General features: G+C 40.2%; 2 protein-coding genes across 2 annotated transcripts; both read left to right on the plus strand.

Annotated features, from left to right (window-relative positions):
- The first annotated feature begins 425 nt into the window (after window positions 1–425).
- psma5 (proteasome 20S subunit alpha 5) lies at window positions 426–4,120 on the plus strand. Its single transcript, XM_041034224.1, has 10 exons — window positions 426–502; window positions 799–850; window positions 1,354–1,420; window positions 1,538–1,664; window positions 2,522–2,589; window positions 2,681–2,788; window positions 2,942–3,000; window positions 3,113–3,215; window positions 3,410–3,496; window positions 3,713–4,120. Exons 2-10 carry the CDS (start codon window positions 822–824, stop codon window positions 3,788–3,790), a joined length of 726 nt encoding a protein of 241 aa, XP_040890158.1. The 5' UTR covers window positions 426–502; window positions 799–821; the 3' UTR covers window positions 3,791–4,120.
- Window positions 4,121–5,182: 1,062 nt separating this feature from the next.
- Window positions 5,183–22,347, plus strand: LOC121179396 (sortilin-like). Its single transcript, XM_041034223.1, has 20 exons — window positions 5,183–5,525; window positions 11,199–11,261; window positions 11,373–11,446; window positions 11,554–11,656; window positions 11,790–11,951; window positions 12,074–12,147; window positions 14,518–14,567; window positions 14,658–14,785; window positions 15,095–15,239; window positions 15,568–15,723; window positions 16,454–16,566; window positions 16,782–16,884; window positions 16,987–17,155; window positions 17,315–17,499; window positions 17,594–17,783; window positions 17,997–18,113; window positions 18,421–18,529; window positions 19,373–19,485; window positions 19,585–19,711; window positions 19,803–22,347. Exons 1-20 carry the CDS (start codon window positions 5,211–5,213, stop codon window positions 19,815–19,817), a joined length of 2,511 nt encoding a protein of 836 aa, XP_040890157.1. The 5' UTR covers window positions 5,183–5,210; the 3' UTR covers window positions 19,818–22,347.
- Window positions 22,348–23,321: the final 974 nt, after the last annotated feature.

Genomic DNA, 23,321 nt, shown 5'->3' on the forward strand with positions numbered 1-23,321 from the left:
TCTGATTTTCCTCTGTGATGGTTTTAATCTTACTTGTTTGGCTTGGATCTATTGTGGATCTGGACTGATTCACATGAAATAGTAGAAGAGACAAAACAGAGCCATTTATAGTAAACCTACAGCTTCTGTTTCCGAGCAGTTTTGTCAATACCAGCCAAACATTCATCGGTATTTTACATGAAATATTTCCCATAATAGACACTGGAGCGATTGTTTTCTTTAGACTTTATTACAATAATTTTCGTAAACGATTAAAACATTAATTCTAAACCCTTTCACTTAGTATCAGTATTGAGTTATTTTATATGAATATAAGCGGCTGCTGATGTTAAAAAAAAAGAGTAACTTTGTGGTGCTAGATAGGATGCAGATTCTCAGGGGAAGTTCTGCACAGCCCTGCGGAACCCTTCTTTCGATTTGTTTACAAACGACTCCATTGGATGTTACACCCCTGACGCTTCCTCTGAAACGAGCGAACTCATTCAAGGGTCTGTAGCTGGAGGTAAATTAGTCTAACAAGTACAATTATTTAGAAAGACGTGGCGGAATTACCCCTTTATAATCTCTTAAAAGTGGATATAATGTCCGAATAGCCATGTTCTTCGTATATTAGCCGTTTCTGTGTTGTTTTTTTTTAGTTTAGCTTAGCTAGCACGTTTGCTCGGTATCACGGCTAACCCTAGCTAGCTAATCACCCGGCGTCACGGCGAAATTAAAATGAAATATATTTTTTAATAATCACTTTAAATTAATTTTGTGCTTCGTGGGTTTTACATACTGCATCTCCTCTGTTTGCAGGTCCTGTGTTTAAACGTTAAAAGATGTTTTTGACAAGATCGGAATATGACAGGTAGGTGTAACTCAAAGTGCTTTGTCATTTGTTGAGCGCCTCTCAGTGGGAATGAGAAAACTCAGGAAAACACATTTATGTTAAAAAGTTTTCTGTAAGGCAGTTTTCGATTTTGACTGCTCAAGGAAATTTAGAAATGCTTTTGCTTGCAACCCTTGCAGTAATTTTGTGTCTGTGTTGTAGATAGTTAGCAAGCAGCTAGTGCCTTTTTAACAAGTTACTTTGCTTTCACTTTCGATATGTTTTTTTTTAAACCTTTATTTAACCTAAAATCCTAACCGAGATTATAATGTCTTGTGTTGAACTAGTGTTCTCCAGCGAAGATGGTCAGTACTAACACAAGAGTTTTCAAAGTGTATGAGAGCGTATGACTATAAACATTAAAAATAGACATAACCTGAACATAATGCCACATTTGTTTATTGTCAGGACACATTGCTTTGCATTGTTGAACTAATAAACATTGTTCATAATTCCTTTTATTATTCACATCTGTTTTGCAGAGGTGTGAACACATTCTCCCCTGAGGGAAGATTGTTCCAGGTTGAATATGCCATTGAGGCTATAAAAGTGAGTATTATATGCTCACAATTGTCCACCTCTGTGTGAGATTGTATATTGACACCTGAAAACAAGTGTCCCATCTGAAGCTCATACGTTGTCTTTGGTCTGGCCTTGCTCTACCAGTTGGGCTCTACAGCCATCGGTATCCAGACATCAGAGGGTGTGTGTCTGGCTGTGGAGAAGAGGATCACCTCTCCCCTGATGGAGCCTAACAGCATTGAGAAGATCGTGGAGATTGACAGTCACATTGGTAAGTGAAAACAAAAAAAAATAAATCTGCATGCAATTTGACTGTTTTTGTATTAAAATAAAAACAAGAATGAGATTTAACACTCAGCTGTGCATTTTACACTTACTAAACAAGTGAGTGAGAAGCAGAGACAGAGACAAAATATGCATTTTATATTTGTACAGCAGTATGACGACTGATTCAGGTATTACTGAAGAATAATGAGTAGCTGCTTAAATTCCTTAATTGATGTATCAGCTGTCATCATATCATAGCATACGCTTTAAGAGTTTGTATAGTAAAACAAAAAATCTGACCTGCACCAGAAACATACAGTATTTTGGCAGGAACCCAAAGTAAAGGTTTGTTTATATAAAAAAAAAAATGTAAAAGGTCACTCCTCATTTTCTCCTGGTTTTGAGCTGACAGAGAGGGAAACAGTATACTCCATTTGATTTGTATTTTTAAAATTTAATCAGAAATTTACTGGCTTTTCTCTTTGCTCTGACCAAAAGTCGTGAGCAACAGTGTGTGTGTGACTTAAAAAAAGTTTTAGATACATTTTGGGCACACCTGTGGACGTTTCTTTTTTTATAACAATAGTTGAGCCTACTCATATCCAATGCATTCTCAACTTTCTCTTTAGTGTCATTACAGAGAAAAGGCCTGACCTTTGTTATGTTATTTGATTGATAAGAAACTATGATAGTCATATTCCTTGTACTGTATGTGACCAGAAAGTTTGATCAGCATCAATGATTAAACCCACATTTCAGTTGATGTAGTATGACATTACATTTCTCCCAGTTCAACAGTGCTAAGCTACAGCATCTGAAGGTCGTTGTGGTCTCTTACTTTTCCTTCTTCTCATCTCTAAGGTTGCGCCATGAGTGGCTTGATAGCTGATGCCAAGACTCTAATTGACAAAGCAAGAGTGGAAACACAGGTATGAATGCTGACCCACACTGTAATATAAGCAGTTCACCAACTTTGTGTTTAACCTGAAATTAACCCGTCGACTGTATATTCCTCCTCAGAACCACTGGTTCACTTACAATGAGACAATGACAGTGGAGAGTGTGACTCAGGCTGTGTCCAACCTGGCGCTGCAGTTTGGAGAAGAGGACGCCGATCCCGGCGCCATGGTCAGTCACTGAGCGGAGCTCTGTATTGAAATACTCAGTCATTCAAACCTCGGGTCAATGGGCTTTCTGTTATTTATTTATTTTCATTGTTTGTTATTGTTAACCTGTATTCTTCACTTTCTGCTCTGCTCCTCTGTGGTGGCACCCGTACAGAGTCGACCATTCGGCGTAGCACTTCTGTTTGGAGGAGTTGATGAAAAAGGACCCCAGCTGTATGTAAAGATTACTATTTGTTCACCTTAAATACAAAATCTTTGATTGGTTCAACATTTAACGTTTGAGTCAGACCACCAAGAGACTTAGATCTTATGTTTGTAAATTCAGGTACCACATGGACCCATCAGGAACCTTTGTGCAGTGTGATGCTCGGGCCATCGGCTCTGCGTCTGAAGGAGCACAGAGTTCTCTGCAAGAGGTCTACCACAAGGTATCAGTTCACTTTTATGACCAACAGGAAATATTAGCGACACAGATTTTTATGTTTATAACCTGCTATCTTACATGTAAGTTGGTAAATTATTGTTTGCTAAAGATTAAGTGAAATGAAAAGTGCATTCAAATGACCAAGATTGAAGAGCTGCATCTTTTTGGTTTGTCCTTCTCTCCCTGGGTGACTGACAGTCCATGACATTAAAAGATGCCATCAAGTCGTCTCTCACCATTCTGAAGCAGGTGATGGAGGAGAAGCTGAACGCCACCAACATTGAGGTTTGTTCCCCATTTGTTTTAAGTAGATCTTTGTAGACAATTGAGAAATTGAATTTGACCATGAAAATGTCCAGTGCAAACCACGTCAGAGGGGTCACTTTGACTTTTGTTTGAAAAAAAGAAACTTAACCACAGCAGTTTTAAGTTTGCACAGGACTGTCCTAGTTTGAATGCCTGGTTTCATGCCGATTTTTAAAATCTGTGTCTCTTCTGTAGCTGGCAACGGTAGAGCCTGGGAAGACCTTCCACATGTATTCCAAAGAGGAGTTGGAAGATGTAATCAAGGATATCTAAAGCAGAAAAGACTTTAAAGTCTTGGTTTCAGTTCTGGACAGGAGAGGAGAGGATGTGGAACTACACCTGGGCCTAATGTCGCAACACAACCACAACTTTCCATCAGCACATTCTCCTCCTTGCTGCATTCAGAATCTTTTTGGATTGCATAAGAGGTTAATCTTTGTAATGTGCTAATTTTCTTCTTCTCTCTCACTCTCTGTACATCCCTGTTGTACAGGAGTCCAACCAGCGCTTACAGCTGAGCGGCACAAAATGTAGGGGTGGGGTGGGTGGGGTTATTTTTTTGTTACGAATCAGTACAAACGATTAAACTCTTGTATTCAGAAAGTGACTCGACTCTTTGTACTTTTTGTGTATGCCTTGTGTTTCAAGTATGGTAGTCTAGTATTAGTACCCTGACCCCCTATGTCCAGGGTTATTAAAACAGTTGAAGTATTGTGCTCTGTGAACAACTACACATCACTTCACAGTGGTAAAATGACATTACCCAGTGACACACAGGGTTAAGGAGCTCATACAGACCCATTGCTTAAATGGTGGGTTATACATAATGAGACTATTTTTACACATCCTTTCAAATGTTATTAATTTGAATATTATTTAATAATATATTCAGTTATATTTTTGACTTGTCTGATAACGTGTTTTGTCAGTTTTGGGGCATTTATGTTAATTTAGCCAGAAATTGTAAAAAACAACTTGCTAAAATTTGACAAAAAAAGTCAGTTGATAACGTCAACTTGAGTCTCCCTATTTATCATTTAGAGGTAATATATAAACTTTTAGTAAGGACTCATTTAATGCAGTCTCAAGCAAATATCAGTGTTATAAATGTATTACTCAACAACTATAACTTCTCCTGTAGATACCCGTGAGTAGAACCTGCTGTATAAACACACAGTGAATAACACAGTAAAACAACTGTAAAAATTTACAATATGTCAGTGTAGGAGAAGCTATAATTGTTCACAAATATTGCATATTAAAAAAAAACAATGTTTTAATGTCTTAAAAATGTCCTCATACCTATGAACAACTACATTAAAATGTGTTTTGAACCATTTTTTAAATGTTTACTGCCTTTAAAGGCTGCACAGGAGGAGTTAAAGTGAAGTGTTTCCGGTCAGTGAGTCATTTTGTATGACAAAGTCTGTCCTTCAGGCTGTTTGTTCTGCTTTTCCTCTGTTTCTTGGACTAATAAACAAATTCGAAGTCTAACTTTTCCAGGAACAAAAAGTTCGCCCTTCTTTGCGCGGTCTTTCCACCAGGGGGCAGTATAACACCAGAAAACGACTGACATCTCAGCTGAGGAAGATTCCTGTCGAACCAATGAGATTGCGGGTTATTCTGGTCCTGACCAATCCCGTGCCACGGTGGATGGGCCGTGATTAAAGATGCATTAGGTGATGAGGGGGGCATGTGGAGCCAACTGTCGGGCCAGATGAGCTTCTCGCCGAGTTCAAAGTTGGGGACTCTTCCTGTAAGCATGTCCTCCGTATTTTTCATTTTGGCGCTCGGGCTGCCGTTGTTGTCCTCCGCTGCGCTGGGCAGAGATTTTCAAGAGCGAGAAAACCTGTCAGCTTTGAAGAGGCTGCTGAGGGAGTTAGGCAGGGATGGGGAGCCGCATAGTTTAGAGAGGTCCGACCTCTCGAGACGCAGCGCAGGACTGAATGGACAGACATGTACACCCCTGCCCGGAGTAGAGTCAGCCCTGCAAAACAACACCCATACTGTAAGTGACTTATTCAGGTGTCTTTAAACCCACCATTTACACAATTAAACTCTCTGAAGACGTCAAGTAGTCTCTGTGCTCTTAGCTACAGTTGGTGTCTGCGGTCACAAAGTATACGGAGCGACTGTTATGGTGCCCACACTGTAAACAGCCTCCTAACGTTTTCACATCACAAACAAATCAACTCTTTTTTTTTTAGACCCTGTAATGCTTAAACCTCTAATGCCAATGCAACCAGATGATTTTCTGCTGTAGTTATAATTTGACAGTAGTCTGTGATCTGAATCCTGCACTAAAAACTAACTTGTTTTATGGTAAAACGATTAGTCGATCAGTCGTCGTTTGGCAGCTGTTCTGATAATCAGTTGACTGTAAAAAGTCAAATTTCAAGCAAGAAAAATCCCAAAATTTGATGGTTCAAGCTTCTCAAATGTGAATGGTTTAAGCTTTTTCCATTTCTTACTGCCGTAAAATGAAAAATGACTATATTTGGAGACAGTTCCTTAGTTCACTTTGAGCTCTAGTTTCATAGACCAAACAGTTAATCGAAAAATCAATCAAATACTGTGGAGAGTAACTGATAATGCAAATAGTAAAAAAAAGATAAGAAGAAAAGTCCCCAGGCTGAATGGCAATGTCTTCAAGTGGTTTATTTTGTCAAGTACAAAACCCAAAGATGTTTAATTTACTGTCATATGTGACAAAGAAAAGCTGTAAATCCTCTCACGAGAGGCTGAAACCAGAGAATGTTTGGCATTTTTGCAAATAAAGATGACTGAGACTGTTATAGTGGCCCATTCATTTTATGTCAGTTGATTTATTGAGTAATCAGGTAATTGTTGCAGAAAAAATTGCTTAAATAATCTTTTTGTGTAAATACTTGCTGATTATTGTTTCAGCTCTGTCACTTTCCCTTTTAACTGATGTGAATTAACATGAGTCGTCAGTCCAGGTCAGATCCATCACGCCTAGTGACTCTGGCTTGTCATCCTCTGATGATGCAGGATGGAGTTTGCAACTGCACAAACTCATAAACATTTAGTTGTGTTCTTCTTCTTTTTGTCTTGCATTTATACCTGTAATTGATTTTTAAAAAAAAAGAGTAACATGAAGTAGAAAAGTAGAATTGATTGCTCACCCAAAACTGGCTTGAAATTCTTTGATGATATCAGCATTTGATGGTAGCCCCCCTTTCTACCCTCTCTTTCATCCCGTTTGGTCTTGAACCCTTTATCATCTCAACCTTTATCCCACAACAGAGTGAACAACACCTTCTGTTATTTTAGTAGTGAACATTTTGTAATAGGAAGCACAATAAGAACAACTTGACTCGAAGCTTCAGAGCTCCGCAGGACAGACTTCCTGTTTATATGTGCTTGTGTGTGTGTGTGCGCGTGTGTGTGCATGTTAGTGGTTTAAGAAGTGGACATTACACCTGGACCAGCTTCTGAGCATGAAATCGACTTGGCACGCTCAGAAAGAGCAGACCTCTCCTGTCCCCTCTGGGGCTTTCTCTCTCACAAACATTCCCCACGTTTTTTTGACTTTTTCTTTTTTCTTTTTGGGTCTGCTGAATTTGATCTGAGCTCAAGCCTGAGTTTTCTGTTATCAAACAATCAGACAAGCTGGTGTGAGCTTGTGGATCAGTAGCACACACTCCTCATTTTCTAATTTGCAGGGTAAATGAGCAAATCCAACAAGTTTAACCTCCTCCCACACCTCTTTTTATGCTATTTTAGGCCTAATAGACTACACAGGAAGTGTTTTGTCAAGCAGCCAGGCTTTCCCCTCATTTTCCCTTTCTTTGTATGTTTGTGTGAGGTTAATTTGGCTCACTCTGTCTGGTGTACAAACTATTTTTGTTTTTCTTCCTCCTGACTCCATCCCGTCTTCTATCCCCCCCTGGCCAAAATACAGGAGGAAAAACATGCTCTTTTTTTTCGGGGTGAAGCGTAGCTGGGCCACAGCCAGCTGTTGGAGCACCAAGAAAAGCAGCAGAGTTGATGTTCAACACGGTGAGAGAGAGAGAGAGAGAGAGGGGACAGGCAGACTGAGAGAGTGAGTTATGGAAAGTATGAGTTTCTTGATATACAGTGAAAGACGTTCAATGAGATCAACAAACTGGTGAAAACAGAACGGCACTTGCAGATTCAGAGGTAGATGGAAGGTTGAGGAGTTAACATCTCTTATGTCTTTTACTTATCAAAAAAAAAAACGTTGCTGGTTCCAGCTTCTCAAATGTGAGGATTTGCTGCTTTACTCTATTGTGTATCAGTGTAGACTGAATTAGGACTGAAACTAGAACATTTGGCTATGAAGACATTTCAGTCTGGACCAAAGTGATGGACTGACCGATGGATAGGCTGATGTTGCCAAGAGGGGGCCAAAAATCAAACTAGTTACAGATGAGTTTTTCGTCAATGAGCTAATCGATTAAGTGGATAATCATTGTTTTCTTACATTTTATAGACTTAATCAAAATTTAATCAGCGTGGTCAGCTAGAGCCCTGCACTTCTCTTCTGTTCTGGTTTTCCTGAACAACAATAATCGAATGGACATTAAAACACCCCAGCTTATGTCCCCCCCGCCCGCAGAGCTTAGCCCAGCATCAGAGGATTGGTCTACACAGCTTCGTGTGTTAGATCAGAGCCTGAGTGTTTGACCTTCTCTTCTGAAGTTTTATGTGTGTAAACACGGCTGAAGCAGAAAGGTTAAAACCCCCGAGCAGAGGGAATAAGGAGCTCATTGTGTTGGCGTCTGACCTCTGAGAGAGGACTTCGCTGTGCCCCCACCCTCTCTTAGTGTGTAGCACTGAGTCTGCATGGGTATATGTGTGTGTCTGTTCATGTGCAGCCACATGTGTGATACTCAGTTGTGCGGATTTGTTGTTCACAATTGAAGGTTGAATGCACTGACACACCTTCAGTGTCACAGCATCTTGGCGACTTGAGCTGCAGACAGAGATTAAAGATGTGGAGCCTTAAATTCAGCAAGTGATACAGCATGAGGTCATGTCTGGTTTGTGAGGCCACGTCCACCCGGGTCAGACATTTATCGCCTGATTTTTTTCTTTTGCTGACTAATACATATCTTTTCTTCTCTTTTCTGTCTTCTTCTACCCTTCTGTTATCCCTGTCACGGAAAAGGACAGGATAGCCTGTAGCTTTGGAGAAGCTCCTTTCCTCAAGCATTAATCCACATGATCTTGTTTTTGCGCTCCTCCCATTTCGATAAAACAGCAGTTTCCACTCAGACGCAGCTTTCTCAGCCTTCGTGTCAGTCAGCTGACCTGCTTTATGATGCTGTTGTTGATTGTTTGGGTTTTCAGTCCCACTGAATTGTAGCCAGTCAAGTCAGCATTTGTCCAGTCAAGGTTTCAGAGGAACAGATGTGAAAAACACTGGTGGAAAACACACGCTGGTTAAATTTAACACAGGTGTACAAGCAACTGGCAGAAACATTTGCAAAGGCCTGATGCTGAGACAAGGCACAACATGAAACCTGTTGACCTGCAGTCACTGTGACCAGATTTTAAAAATCCATTTTTTAAAATTGAATTTCAGGAGGTCATATTTCTGCAGGTCATCGAATACCCTGAGAGTGTCTGGTGTGTATCTTGTGTGGTTGTACTTTTTTTGTTGAGATATTCCTGATATCCTGAAAATATACAAACATTACAACATAATCCCTGAAAAAAAAAAAAATCAACATTAAAGTTCAGTCAGCTTGGAATATGCATTATATATACAAATATTCCCGTCCATCCTCTGAGACAGATTTACATTTAAGTTGGACTCATACTTTAATAACATTACTTACTCTTACTCTGTGGGCAACAGAGTAAGAACAATCCAATAACTTAGCTCTCAATCCTTTTTCGGTTATTAATTCCTTCCCTGTTCCATTCATTTAAATTAAATGGACGTCCAACACACTGGAGAGAAGGAAATCAAGGAAAATATAAAATTCCATAAACTATTATCTCTGAGAGGGATCTCTTTGGCTAATAAATAACAGTGACCAATATTTGATAGTGTGCTAAGATCATTTTAAATCATTAATCATTACATTTTATGAGTCACATTTGTGCACAAATAATCAAATAAAGACCAGGGGATGGTTTTTGTTTAATTTTGGAAAATGGCGTTTCCACAGTTTTGACACGCACTTCAAACTGCTGTAAAAGTGTAGTAATCATTATGGCTTAACGCTATGACATGTCACCAGTTTTGTGAGCGGTTTGTGTGTGAGAACACATGTTTGGATGGGAAAGCAGATAAATATTCACGGTTTACCCGCTTTTGGTCACTCCTAGATACCATTACACCACAACGACACTGACCATTGCCTTTGACTGTACTGGTGTCAAACCTCAATTAGCAATATAAGTTAAAGTGGATTTTTGTGCTTCCAGACCCGTTGCTCAGCACTGATGATAAAAGTCCCATTTAAACATCAAGTGTGACCATAACACTGCAGATATAATGCATTACCTTTAAGATTTTTTTTTTGGCCTGGATGCATTTGTGCCAAGAACACTGTGGTTAAATGGTGTGAGACTGTTTGAAAGACAGGACACGTAATGCTTTTATTTTTTTTAAACTGATCAACAGATTGCACAGATGACTGCAAAGGAAGGGAGGAGAAGTTGTCAAACAGTCAAGTGATCAAGATATGAAAGAACAGATGGATGCAGCGAGGGCGTGATGAGATGATTCATGTAGAGCAGAGATGGAAACTTGTGTTCACACACTTGGACAGGCACTGCAAGCCAGTTTCCACTGGACCTATTTACAAGGAGTTTTCCAGCAGGCAGACCTGGCACTCTCCTGTGGTTTTATAGAGCGGTACGCAGACTACCTAGGACTGGGCTCACCTTGTAAACATCTCTGCCCCGACAGCTTAAGGGAGGAGAGGAGAAACCTTCCTCAGACTCCAAACAATGTGGGCTGTGGCTAAATATGTTGCTCAAATGGCCAAACACTTGAACGTCATGCTGGATGAATAGACTGGAATGTTGTTTGCAGTAAGCGAACTAGCTGTGAAGTAAAAGTCCAGGTCTGAAATCTTTTTACACATTTCCTCTAATATTATGTAACTCTGACACTTTTTTTTTTTAATTTCGATTTTATTTTGAACTTTAAGTCTTCAACAGACAGAGAAATGTGTTTATAAATGTGTAAAACTAAGGTGAACATTTGTGTATTTTGTCAAATGTCAGAATACCTTTGGTCCACATTCACTGTGTGTGTGTGTGTGTGTGTCTGGCTGTGCTTGGGACATCAGTAATTGTCTTGTTCTCTGGGCTCAGCTTTGTCATTTAAGCAGGAATGTAGGTCACACATGCAGAGTGCATCCAAATGGCCGAGTTACTTTGGACAGTAACGACAATTCATTCTGTCCTCTCGGCTGTCGTGTCTTCTGCGCAGTGAATGGCAGAAACATAAACTCTCTCGTGTTTTGTGTATTTCAGACTAAACTATGCGCTCTTGACTGTGTGTTTTTTCTGCAGTTGATGTTCTGAAGCACTATGGTGCAAGAGACACTTCACCAAATTCCAAATATTTCAAATAATCATTGATCAGCCTACGTGCGTGATAGTCAATAAACTTTTATCCTAGAATTCCTTTCTAAAAACCTCCACTTGTGTTTGCTTTTCGCTCCCATTTCAGTTCACCTTCAAAGTGAGAACCATGAGTTCCCTGTCGCTGGTCTGGGTGGGCGATGGATCAGGGGTGAGTTTATTTTTAAATGTAGCATATGATTGTGAACACAAACAAACAAACAAAAACCAGTCCAAGATGTTGTACAAATTATTGCGTTACACCTCCTCTGTCTTCTGCCAGGTGCTGCTGGTTGTGACAACATTTCAGGTGCCGTTGTTCATGATGCGCATCGGTCAGTCTAATCTCTACAGGAGGTGAGAAGTGCCTGATGGTTTATGGCACACAAAATGCAAATAGAGCAGTAGATTGTTTGCCACAACTATGTTCTGAATATCTAACTGCAACTTTGTCTCTGCGTCAGTGAAGACTATGGGAAGACCTTTAAAGACGTGACTCACCTTATCAACCACACCTTCATCCAGACTGACATTGGCATCGCCATCAGTCCTGACCAATCTGGGAAGGTGAGCCACAAAGAAATATTGTGTTGTACTTAGTTTTTCCATGTGAACACACTAAATCATAAAGCTTCAAAGCTGTACTCTGCTGTTAAAGGATGGTAAAGCTCCCCCCTGAATGTTCTGTGTTTGGTTTCAGGTGATTCTGACTGGTGATGTGTCAGAGATCGGGGGGTTTCAGCTGTTTCGCTCACAGGACTTTGGCCTCACCTTTGTTCCAACCAATCTCCCGTTTGAACCCCTCATTCAGATGTTGTACAACCCTGGAGACAGCAACGCAATTCTGACACTCAGTATCACGGTAGTAGCCTTCATGTTCTGTGGACCACAGCCTCTAATCTCTAATCAGCACCCCAACTGAATACTCAAAAGTCAACTATTATTATTTTTAGTTTATTTATTTATTTTTATTTTTCCCTCCAGTTGGACCTGTGGCTGTCTGAGGACTTTGGCGCCTCCTGGAGGAAGATCCATGACAGTGTGTGCTTGGTCAGATGGTGAGAATTGCCAGTTTATATTAAAGGAGCAATATGAAAATATTTTAGTTTAAAACATTCAAAAATGAAAAAATAGATTATCCACAGAATGGGAAGAAATAACCGCTCTGATGTTATGTTAAAGACGTCTGTTTATTGTATTGCAGAGCTGTCTACTGAAGTTAGCATGCTAACCAGCTAGCTCCAGCCTGTCCCATCTTGTAATACCACTTTGTACCTCAGGGGGTGATACTGGGTCACTGTAGCATCCAGTCTGTCCTCAGTCCAACATGAGAGGTTGAAGAAGTAGTATCTATGAGTAGATTATACACCTGTGTTGCAGCCTTCCTCCCTTGGTGACATTCCTCCACTCTTTCCTCAAGCTCAGCTATTGATGCTGTAACTCTCCCTTGCGTTCCCTGACCTCTTGTTGCTCGTCCTCTACTTCGGCTTCCTCTGCGTCTTCCCTGTCTCTCTAACTGGGCAGACTGGGTGTGAAATTGTCGTTATCAGTCTAACAATAACCGAAGATAACAACCTACCAGTTACATAATCACACTGCTGGGTAAACCTGTGTGAAAAAACATTATTGCCCAATCCATGCAGGTTTGGCAACATGTCAGAAACTGCCCTATGCTGAGATTAAATTTATTCAAGCTAAAATTCAATCAATGTGAGGGTGAGGGTTGAAACTTGGTTGTGATTGGCCAGGGAGTCCAGTCCAAACATGCAGCACACTGTCATACACACCCTGAATCGTAGGCACACAGGGAGGGCTGGTAAAATGTTTATGGATTTTCTGACGGTCCACCAGCCCACTGGGATTTGTCCTGGTATGGCCAGTCTGACTACGCCACAGAAGAAGGGGCGAGACCAGAGAATTTATTTCCTTGTTTTTTATGATAGGGGTGGACCCCCCAACCTTCTGGTAATATGCTGCCCCCTGTTTGTTTGGAGTATGAATTAAACAGTTGGCTAACAATTCTTACACATTGCCTTTTTGAATTAAAAATATCTAAGACATATGGGATCTAGCTGTCATTTACTATGTAACATATGGCATAATAAGTCAAACAATAGGGACAGCAAGAAAATGAATGTTGAGGGGACAGGACCTGAACTTTATGTTTCACTTAAAAAAAAAAAATCATACAAACATAATAAATGTTGTGTTTCATTTACCCAGCATTCCTGCTCTGTTTTTGAACCAAGAGCAACTGAATGAACAGTTATTACTGCTGCCACTGAAGAAGCAAACAGGACACAAGTGACACCTCTGTGGCCGCTGAGGTTCTTCACCCACTAGTAGAACAAATTGGGTTGTACTGAACATGCAGAATATTATAGATTAATTCTTTGTGATTCATATATTGGGGCGGCACGGTATACATGTTCTTCTTGTGCATGGGGAAGACATGCAGCTTAGAAATATTGATGACTATAAATTGCTCATAGATCTGTGTGCGTGAACCTGTTCAGCCCGCAGTCCCCTCCTGTGACCCTTAAGAGCATAAGCGGTATAGATAATGGATGTATGGATAAATATATATCTGAAAAATGGAAAATGTAAAGACCCTCTCCCCCTTCCAAAAAAAAAATCAGACTACACTCACTTTAGCAAAAAGTACTCAAACCTCTTCCCCCTTCTCAGATCCCAGCTCTTCTAATTATTTTCATACAGTCCCTTAATAAATATTTTTGTACCTTTTACATACATTTTTCCTATAAATCAGTCATCTGTGTGCAGCTGGTTTGTAGTAAAAACAAACACGTCAAAGAGGGACATAAAACCTGTCCACTCTGCCTTGTTCTTGTTACAGCAGGAGTGTGTATGTGTGTGTGTGCTGTTTGTCCATTGTTGTTATTCCAGCTGTCGTTCTCACCACAGTTCGGATCACGCTCCTGACTCCGGTTTCATTTGAGCACCAGAGTTCACATGAGGTTGTGGTGTCAGCCTGCGGTTGTTAGCGCTGCATTGTGGGAACATTGTGATAGCTCTGCGTGACCACAGCTGTCATTTAGGCCCGAGCCTAAATTGACTGCAGAGCGAGGGAGCTGAGGCTGCTGTCAGAGTGAATCATGAGTCAGCAGCGGCATTCTTATTCAGCCCACAGTCCTTGAACCAGCAGAATCTTTGCAGTGTGAAAACCTCCGTCCCCTTTGGCAGTGAACAACGCCACAGAGAAGGCTTGGAGCGCAGCCTGGGGGTCGATGTGAGCCTCGCTCGCACAGCACTTAGTAGAAGCCACAACCCTAATCTGTGATCTCTACAAATTCCAAAAGTGGATTTACATTTGAACTCAGACAACTTTCAGATGTTAAAAAATGTGAGTACAGTTAGATCTTTCCCTCCAGATTCCTTCTGTCACTGTTTCTTTTTCTCACATGCAGGGGTCCAAAGAACAGCATCTATATTACAACAAACTACAACGGATCATGCAGTAAGTGGAGACAGTATAATCACCCACATGTATGCCTACATATGTAACATTCATTTAACACATCCAATAACCCCATTTTCTTTCTGTCAGATGATAAAGGAATGCTAGAGTTAAGGAAGACGGTGGACTATGGTCGAAGTTTCCAGACCATTGCAACAAGAGTTTATTCCTTTGTACTGGGAGGAAAATTTGTTTTCGCTTCCATCATGACTGGCACGGTATGTGTCTGAATGTCCTGTCTAGTTCAGGAAAAAGATGTCCATGCAAGGTGTAAACACGCATAGTATACATTGTAATCAGGTCATCCAGACCACACCTGGATGTAGCCTAGCACGACATATCGGCACTTCCTGGCTATATTAGCAAAGTTAATGGACCGCCTCTTGAACTTTGATAATTCTTGGTTAGTCTTAAACCCAATGTGTGAAAGCTTCCACATTTATGTCTAAATTGTAAAGTTGTAAAGGCGCAGTTAATACGACATTGTCTTCTAAACAGTATGTTTGTGTTATGTGTGTGCGTGATAGGGTACAGAGCGTATGATCCACGTGTCAGTGGACGGAGGTGAGGTGTGGAACATGGCCCAGCTTCCTACAGTCAACCACGAGCAGTTCTATTCCATCCTGGCAGCCACTCAGGACATGATCTTCATGCATGTGGACGACCCCGGAGGTCAGAAAAGGCACTGGTAGTGAACTTTGATGTGGACAATGATGATGTTGACAGCGCTGGTAGTTACTGGTGATGCTGATGATTAACAGTAATGCTAATGGCATAGCAAGCAAACATTCTCTTCCAAGTAAAGAACACTGAAGCTGCAGAAAGTTTCAAAGTGGGGATCAGTAAATGTGTCACAATATAGAATCCAACCCTGTGTGTGTGTGTGTGTGTGTTTGTGTGTGTGTGTGTGTGTGTTTGTGTGCGTGTGTGTGTGTGTGTGTGTGTGTGTGTGTGCGTGTGTGTGTGTGTGTGTGTGTGTGTGTGTGTGTGTGTGGAGCAGACTCTGGTGTGGGAACCATCTATGTGTCTGATGACAGAGGAACCGTGTTCTCTAAGTCTCTGGAGCGCCATCTATATACAACCACGGGAAGTGACACTGACTTCACTGCCATTAGTTCACTCAGGGGCGTCTACATGACCAGTGCACTCACAGAGGGTAGGTCAACACACTTTACACTTTGGAAATGCATATTTCAGAGCAAGTGTCTAGTTGTTGTTTTTTTTTTGCTAACAGTTTTGAAAAAGTCTTATTGAACCATGTAATAACTTCAGAAATGTATCTGTACCTTGCAACAATGCTCACCTGCTTCCAGAGAACACCTTATGCTGACAGATTCTTAATCTTCTGTTTTTAATTCAATGAAAAAATAATTCAAATGTAAAATCACTTAAAGGGTTTATATGATTTTTGCATGGTAATACAGTTGCAAAGAAGGAGTTTGGAGGCAGGTTTCAAGACGTTTCCTTCTCACGTTTTTTCCATGATGCCTATGTTTGATTTTCTGCCATCTTTTTTTTTTTTCAGATTTTCTACATCTGTTTCACAGTAAACATTCAAATCTCAAATTTTAGGGCATCTTTGAATTCACCGTGAAGAAACATTTACAAAACAGTCCCTTCTGATCTCTAAAAAATGAAGCAGACTAACTGGATACTGTGATCAATTACTTATCTCAAACAAACTTCAGATTCATGCAGGAAAATAAACTGTAAGCCTTTGATGCTTAGAAGGCATGACATCAATCTGGAGACCTGATGAAATGTTTTGGAAAATTGTTAGAAGTGTGAAATTCTGATTGAATTTCTGATTGAATCTGATTGTCTGCAGTCTATGAACTAAACATGCAAAACAACTATTTTGGTCCTGATAGTAAGTTATTTTGTAGATGGTGATGTGGAGACAGTGATCACCTTTGACCAAGGAGCAAGGTGGCAGACTCTGCGCAGACCTCAGGACAGCCAGTGTGACACAGAGACCTCTACTAACAGGCCAAACAGAGTGAGAGACACATATATTTTATTTTGTTTTACTTTAAATGTTTAACATCAGAAATAAACTTAACAGAAAACCAAAATAGGCACAGAAGCTTTGCATGGTGAGTGTGTTTTACAGGCCAGATGCACCTGTAATTAATCAACATTTGACAGCCTGAGTCTCTGCAGTGAGGAGGAGACTTAGTACCAATATTAACCCTCATCATTGTGTCTTTACAGTGTAGACTTCACATCCACGCCTCCTACAGCACCACCATGAAGATGAACGTCCCTATGCTGCCTCTATCACAGCCCAATGCAGTGGGCCTCATTCTGGCCCATGGTATAAAACACACAAACACACAAGCATGATGATCTCTCCATACGGAATCGTGTTACTTTGTGGAAAAGTGTCTCACAACACCGTCTCCCTCCTTTTCTATAGGCAGCGTTGGAGATGCAGAGTCAGCTCTTTCTCCTGATGTGTACGTGTCTGATGATGGTGGCTACATGTGGCTGTTGGCCCTCAAGGGCCCTCATCACTATGCTATCCTGGACTCCGGAGGCCTGCTGGTGGCTGTAGAGCACACCAACTCACCTGTCAACCAGATCAAGTGAGGATAACCGATCCTATGGCAAAATTTTTTTTATTGTAGTATTTGTTAAAATTTGGGATTTTTGTCATGTGTTTGTTTGACAGTTCCCTATTGTTTTGCTGAATGGGCTCTAACCCCCCCCGCACACACACACCCCTTTGTTCTTCCCTCCCCTAGGTTTTCAACAGATGAGGGACAGTGCTGGCATACATATAACTTCACCAGCGACCCAATTCACTTCAGTGGTATGGACAGCGAGCCCGGCTCTCGCTCCATGAACGTCAGCCTGTGGGGCTACAGGAGCGGCTCCAGTAAATGGGTGGTGATCACCATAGACTTCAGGAGACTCCTCAGCAGAGACTGTGAGTATGTGGGACAAGATGGATGACATTCGGTTGATGATGCTGAAAATGTTTAATCTTTTGACTTAGTATGTGGGCGTGTAAATACTTGCAGGCACTGAAGGGGACTATGTACAGTGGCTGGGTCACTCTGCAGACCCCAGTGGATCTAATGATGGCTGCGTGCTGGGCTTTAAAGAGACCTTCTTGCGCCTGAGGAAAGGCTCCGTCTGTTGGAATGGGAGGGACTACGCTATCACGAAGACGCTGTCCCCCTGTCCATGCACAGTCGATGATTATCATTGGTACGTCCTTGCTCCTTCCATGTCCTCTTTGGGATTTTGTGCATGTTGGCAAATTCCCAAATAGTCTGTTTTCTTTCTATGTCCACTTACTGTCTCCATCTCTCCTGATGCTTTCTGTCTCTGGTTTCATAAAAGTTTGAGATTAAAATGTCTTGATCAGTTGTCTTTGATTTAAAAAGTTATACACACAGTTGACCTAGCTTTGTCTTATAGCGACTTTGGATATTACCGACCAGAGAACAGCTCAGAGTGTGTGGAGCAGGAGGAGTTGAAGGGCCGTCCCCTGGAGTTCTGTTTAAACGGGACCACAGAACAGTTACAGACCAGTGGGTGAGGATGTCTCTGTTTTTTGGTCGGGATATTTGTAACGCTCGCTCACTTTTTCTACTTTTGAAAAAAACTGACAACAAAACTTTTAATTCAACATGCAGTTCAGGGGGCCAAGAATTTCAAATTTTGTATGCACCATAGTACACAGCTTGTTTGCTTGTTTGTGCCCTTTCGATTAGAGTTTGTCTTACCTTTCATGGTTCTCTCTCTCTCTCTCTCTCTCTCTCTCTCTCTCTCTCTCTCTCTCTCTCTCTCTCTCTCTCTTTCTCTCTTTCTCTCTCTCTTTCTCTCTCTCCATCCATTTAAGCTACCGGAAGATTCCAGGAGACCAGTGTGAGGGAGGTTTCCAGCCAGAAAGGAAGGAGACCGACTTGAGGAGGATGTGCACCAGCAATGTCCTTTATCCAAATTCTCTGGTCAGTTCTGCTCACACTGAGAAAGTTTGATCTTTGGCCTGGTCAGCACTGAAGGTGTAAATGTGTTATCTATTAGCAAAGTGACATAAGCCAAGTTTAGAACCTAATGTGGTGCGAATTTTCTCCAGATTTTTAGAAAATCTGAAAAATAAGTTTTTTCATTTAAGTCACATGCTTCATGTACGTAAAGAAACATAAGATTTATACTGTATAGTTAATAAATCTTTTAAGTCTGTTTCCATTACACTCCATTGCATTTTGTTTTTATCAGTACACTAGCTTTTCTACTTCAGCCAAGCGGACAAAAAAAACATTATAGCATTTGTGATATTTCAACTTTTTTTTTAGAGAATTTCTTTTCTGCTTTCTCGTTTTTTTAATATTTAAATGTGCATTAAAATAAGTGGACGGAAACACACTTATTGTACTGAGATGACCTGAACTTTTTTTTTTAACAACCTGATATCCTCAGGCTCCTGATCAAAGCCTGTTATGCATTAAGTAGAAACCAGTGTTAGTGATTAACAGAGATAGTAAATAGCCAATGAAGCAGAATTTGCACTGAGGTCAGTCAAAGTGAACCGACGATGGCTGTCCATCTTCCCCTGGTACGTATGGGTTTGTGTTAACACCTGCAGTGTACTGGTCCTGATGACAGAGCTTCAGGGTTCAGCAGGATTATCTCTGTTACTGTTTGTTTTTAGGTAAAGATGCCCACCCTTTCCTGATCATCCAGCATGAGCACATTTACAGCTGAGGGCAGTAAAATCTGAAAAGTCCTTTGTCATGTCAGTGATGCTGTGCATTTCTCCACATTTTTCTGTTTCTGTTCTCTCTTCACAGACTGAGACCAGTTCCCCGAACGCTGCTGTCATAGTGATGGTTGTCATAGCGGTGCTTCTGTCGAGTGCTGTCGCAGGTGTTTGGCTGGTTAAGAAATACGTCTGCGGAGGACGGTCAGTTACCCATGTTTCATCTTTCCTCACACACTAATGATCACTGCACACTGTATTTCTCCCCTGTTTGTTTCTCATTTGCTCTCATGTCCTCATCAGGTTCCTCGTGCACCGATACTCTGTCATGAGGGAGCACGTTGAAGCCAATAAGATAGAAGGAGTCGATGATATTGACCCTCACTACATGGAGACGGGAAAAGCACAGTACAATGAAGATTCAGATCAGGTATCTGATACTGTCTAAAATTATCCCTTGTAATTACTTTGACTTTGTGATCATCTATTCACTCAGGTGTGTTGTTTGTGTCTCCTCGTAGGACCTCTTGGAATAAGGCTCCTCAAGACTAAATTTAACGCAGTCTTTCATGACGCCTGGGCATTCCTGTTGCTCCCACATGCTGATTAACATCTGCTTCTCACTTCTCGCTATCCCCTGGTGGCTGGAGGACTCAGCAGCAGCGGGGTGGCTTCTCACATTGCTTCCTTCTACCAGTCAAGGCTCCCACAAAAAAGGCGAACCGGTGGTTTGGGGAGGGGGATAAACCCAGCGCAGAACAGAAGAAAGCCTCTAGGTTCCCTGGAGAGCTTTTATTGTTTCTGTCACAAAGAGTTCTGTAAAGGCCGTTGAGTCTGAATATGTGCTCCGTTGTCCTCTGTATGTTTCCTTTCACGCTGACCTGAGAAGAGGTGGCCTTTCATATCGTGATGCACTTCAGAAGCGCCACACAGAGGCTAGGACTTGGATATTTAGGCTCACAGAAAATTTTTATTAAGACTTAAGGAACAGCCAAGCAACAGAACACAGGAAATTATCATCAGTATTTTAACTCAAAGATTTTGTCTGCTGTCAGTTAAGTAGTTTTTATACTCTATAAATTTAAATCTGAAGTATACAGTCCTGCTGTGCGTGGCAGGCCATTTTAACATTCATTTTGTCAGTTTCACCAGTCACGTTTAGAAATAGTGTATATTTTAACCACATTTTTAATAGAATCCCATCAAGCGATGCACTTTAGATACAAATCTTTTGATACACTAACTGTAATAACTATTTAATAAAGACTATTCTGTCTCACGTATTTCACGTAAATCATAATAATTACAAATATTTGAATAGTCCAGTAGCATTATTATTCCTGTCAATAGTTTACTTTTTTATCGTTTTCATTACTGTTGTGATAGTTTAAATTGATAAAGTCAGACTAAAATGTAATAGTAACCAGTACAAACACAAGCCAAAGTAGTGAATACCACTGCTTACTTGTAACTATTTTTGATATACAAAAAGTTGCTTGTCACTAACAGATGTTATCATTATTCATTGTTTTTTAGTGTAAATTGAAACTTTTGGAATAAATGTTAAAACAGCCTGCCATTATTGTGAGGATATAAAATATCAACATTTTTTTAATACAGTTTCATACAGCCAGTATCTTCTTGCCCCTAGTATGTGTGTGGAAAACAAAAGACTTGAATTATTGCCAAAGCACTTTTATTGTTTAGTTTTCTAATTTTAGAGGTGAGACTAAACCTTATTCCAGCATTACAAGAGTAGGACAGTAATGTTAATGCAAAACCCTTTACTTGAACTTTCTGATATGTTTGCTTAACTGGACACACCAGTATGTTGCTGTTGTGTTATATATTTTTTATTTTTATTTGGCTGTTATGTCCCATATGAGCCAATACCAATATGCATTTCATCTAATGATCTTAATACAGGTGCAGGCATAGCTGTCAAGTAACCGACCTTACTAATATGACATTCATAAAACAGTTACTCAGTGCCAGTCAGCTAAATATTAGTAGTATAAACATAGTATATACATCCCAAGATTTAAACTGATAACTCATTTTTAAAGCTACTATTAGCCAGTATTTGTAGTTTTTTATATATGTTGGTGCATCCAAAATAAGTAATCTCACAGATGTTGCAAAATATCCACAATAACAGAACAAATTGTCAGTTCAACGTGTGTTGTGGCCACCAAGAACTTTTTTCTGTTCACTGAATTAGTTATAGTTTCCCTTTAGATGAGATGTTGGCTGGCTACCATTCCTGTTATCTGCAGTGTAGAACTGTAACTATTGACATGTGCAGGGCTTATGGCCAATGCTTGTATTCTCCAGCAGAGGCAATAATATCCCAGCAAATAAGCTATTGTAATAAGCTCGCCTAATACAGAGGCATATTCTCAAGGACTGTTGGGTGGGCTCATATGAAAGCAAATTCATATGCTTGACGCTTCTTTATTTACACAACTGTCAGTTAGAACAAACCCAGCTTTTAACTGGAATTAATGATTTATTTTTGCACTGTACCGTACAGATCTGTGAAAAAGTTGCATCTGTTCCGCCTTGTACATCTAATTTTTGTAAAAATCCTCGGGCCATGTTTTGTGATCTTCATTTCTTGACTGTTTGCTAGGATATCAGAGATGAGTATTGTTGAATTAAACTATTCTGTAGCGCATTTGTTTTATAACAACATTTGCATTTATTGAATGAAATAACACTCTGTCTTTTACATCACCTCGGTTGTGTTTGGGGTTTTTTTCATGTACAGTTTCTGTTTGAATCACAGTCCTGCAACTAAAAAATATGAAAAAGTATGCATGAAAAACACAGCCTACTAAAATATAAAAAGTATAAGTAGCCCTTGCCAAGATGTGGCTTTTGTAAAATAGTTCTTTTTTTCAATTATTGCGCTAACTGATGAGAAGTATTTCAGTAGACCAAACTGTTCAGTATTCTGCTGGTTGTGTTGTAACCTTGAAGGGAAGGGGAATGATATGCAAGGACACAATGCCCTCCTTCCTGCAGTCACCAAAAAAAAAAAAACAGCAGCACAAGAAAAGAGAACAGCCAGACTATTTGCAAGGATTTGCATTAGTGTTTGCACATTTATAGGGACTCTTTATCAAAGGTTTTTTAACTTGCAACTACTGGCTTTATTATTAGTCAATAAATAAGTTACTCATGCTTTGTAGATCAGTTGAAAACCATTCCCGTTAATAACTGTTGAATTGCTGGGTTGTGTCTTACTGGACCACATTTTTGATGGATCTGTTTATGAACTTGTGTAGACATTTATAAATGGGTTACCAACATCTGCAACTGAATTATTACCAAATAAAAATTATAAACACCAGCAAAAGGGATTTTCACAACCTGGCAACCATTTGTTTTTCTTATTAATGACTCATGGCTGACCTATTAATTATTAGTTAATTATTATTCAACAACAATAAAGTAATTTGTTAGAAATGAATAAGGGGTGCCAGTCATAACAGTCATGTTTAAATTCTAACAGCGTATCATATTCATTGAAAGATCTAATGAAAAAGTAAAATGTAAAAAGTAGCCCATGAAATCTTTATTGGAGTCAAAGTTACAAAGTCTCATGAAGGGAAAATGCCAGAGAATTAAAACTCAGAAATGTGTTTTGGTCAGTGTTACATGGATGTTTGAGCCCTGCTGTGCAGAATGATGAATGTTCAGAGTTTGACACTAGAAGACTGTTTTCAAATCCATCTGCTAAAAGGGGAAAGTTTCTCTAGGAGGCCAATCCTGGCCCAACAGGCAACTTTTATGGAAACTTGAAGCCTCCAGTGCACATATACAGAGAATGGCCTCTCAGTGATGAAGCTGAGGTGTCAATTTAAGGATTCATAAGCAGGTAATTAAACTTCTGGAGTGGAAAAAAACATATAAGATACAAATAATTATTCAAAACTTAGTAGTTTTAATATATTTTGGAACATGCCTGGAGGGGAACTTAAGGGATTTATGTCCATTAATACAGGAGCATGACATTTTAGTAGGGACAATGAGAG

The sequence above is a fragment of the Toxotes jaculatrix genome, chromosome 3 (genome assembly GCF_017976425.1).
Source record: "Toxotes jaculatrix isolate fToxJac2 chromosome 3, fToxJac2.pri, whole genome shotgun sequence".
Taxonomy (NCBI): Eukaryota; Metazoa; Chordata; class Actinopteri; family Toxotidae; genus Toxotes; species Toxotes jaculatrix.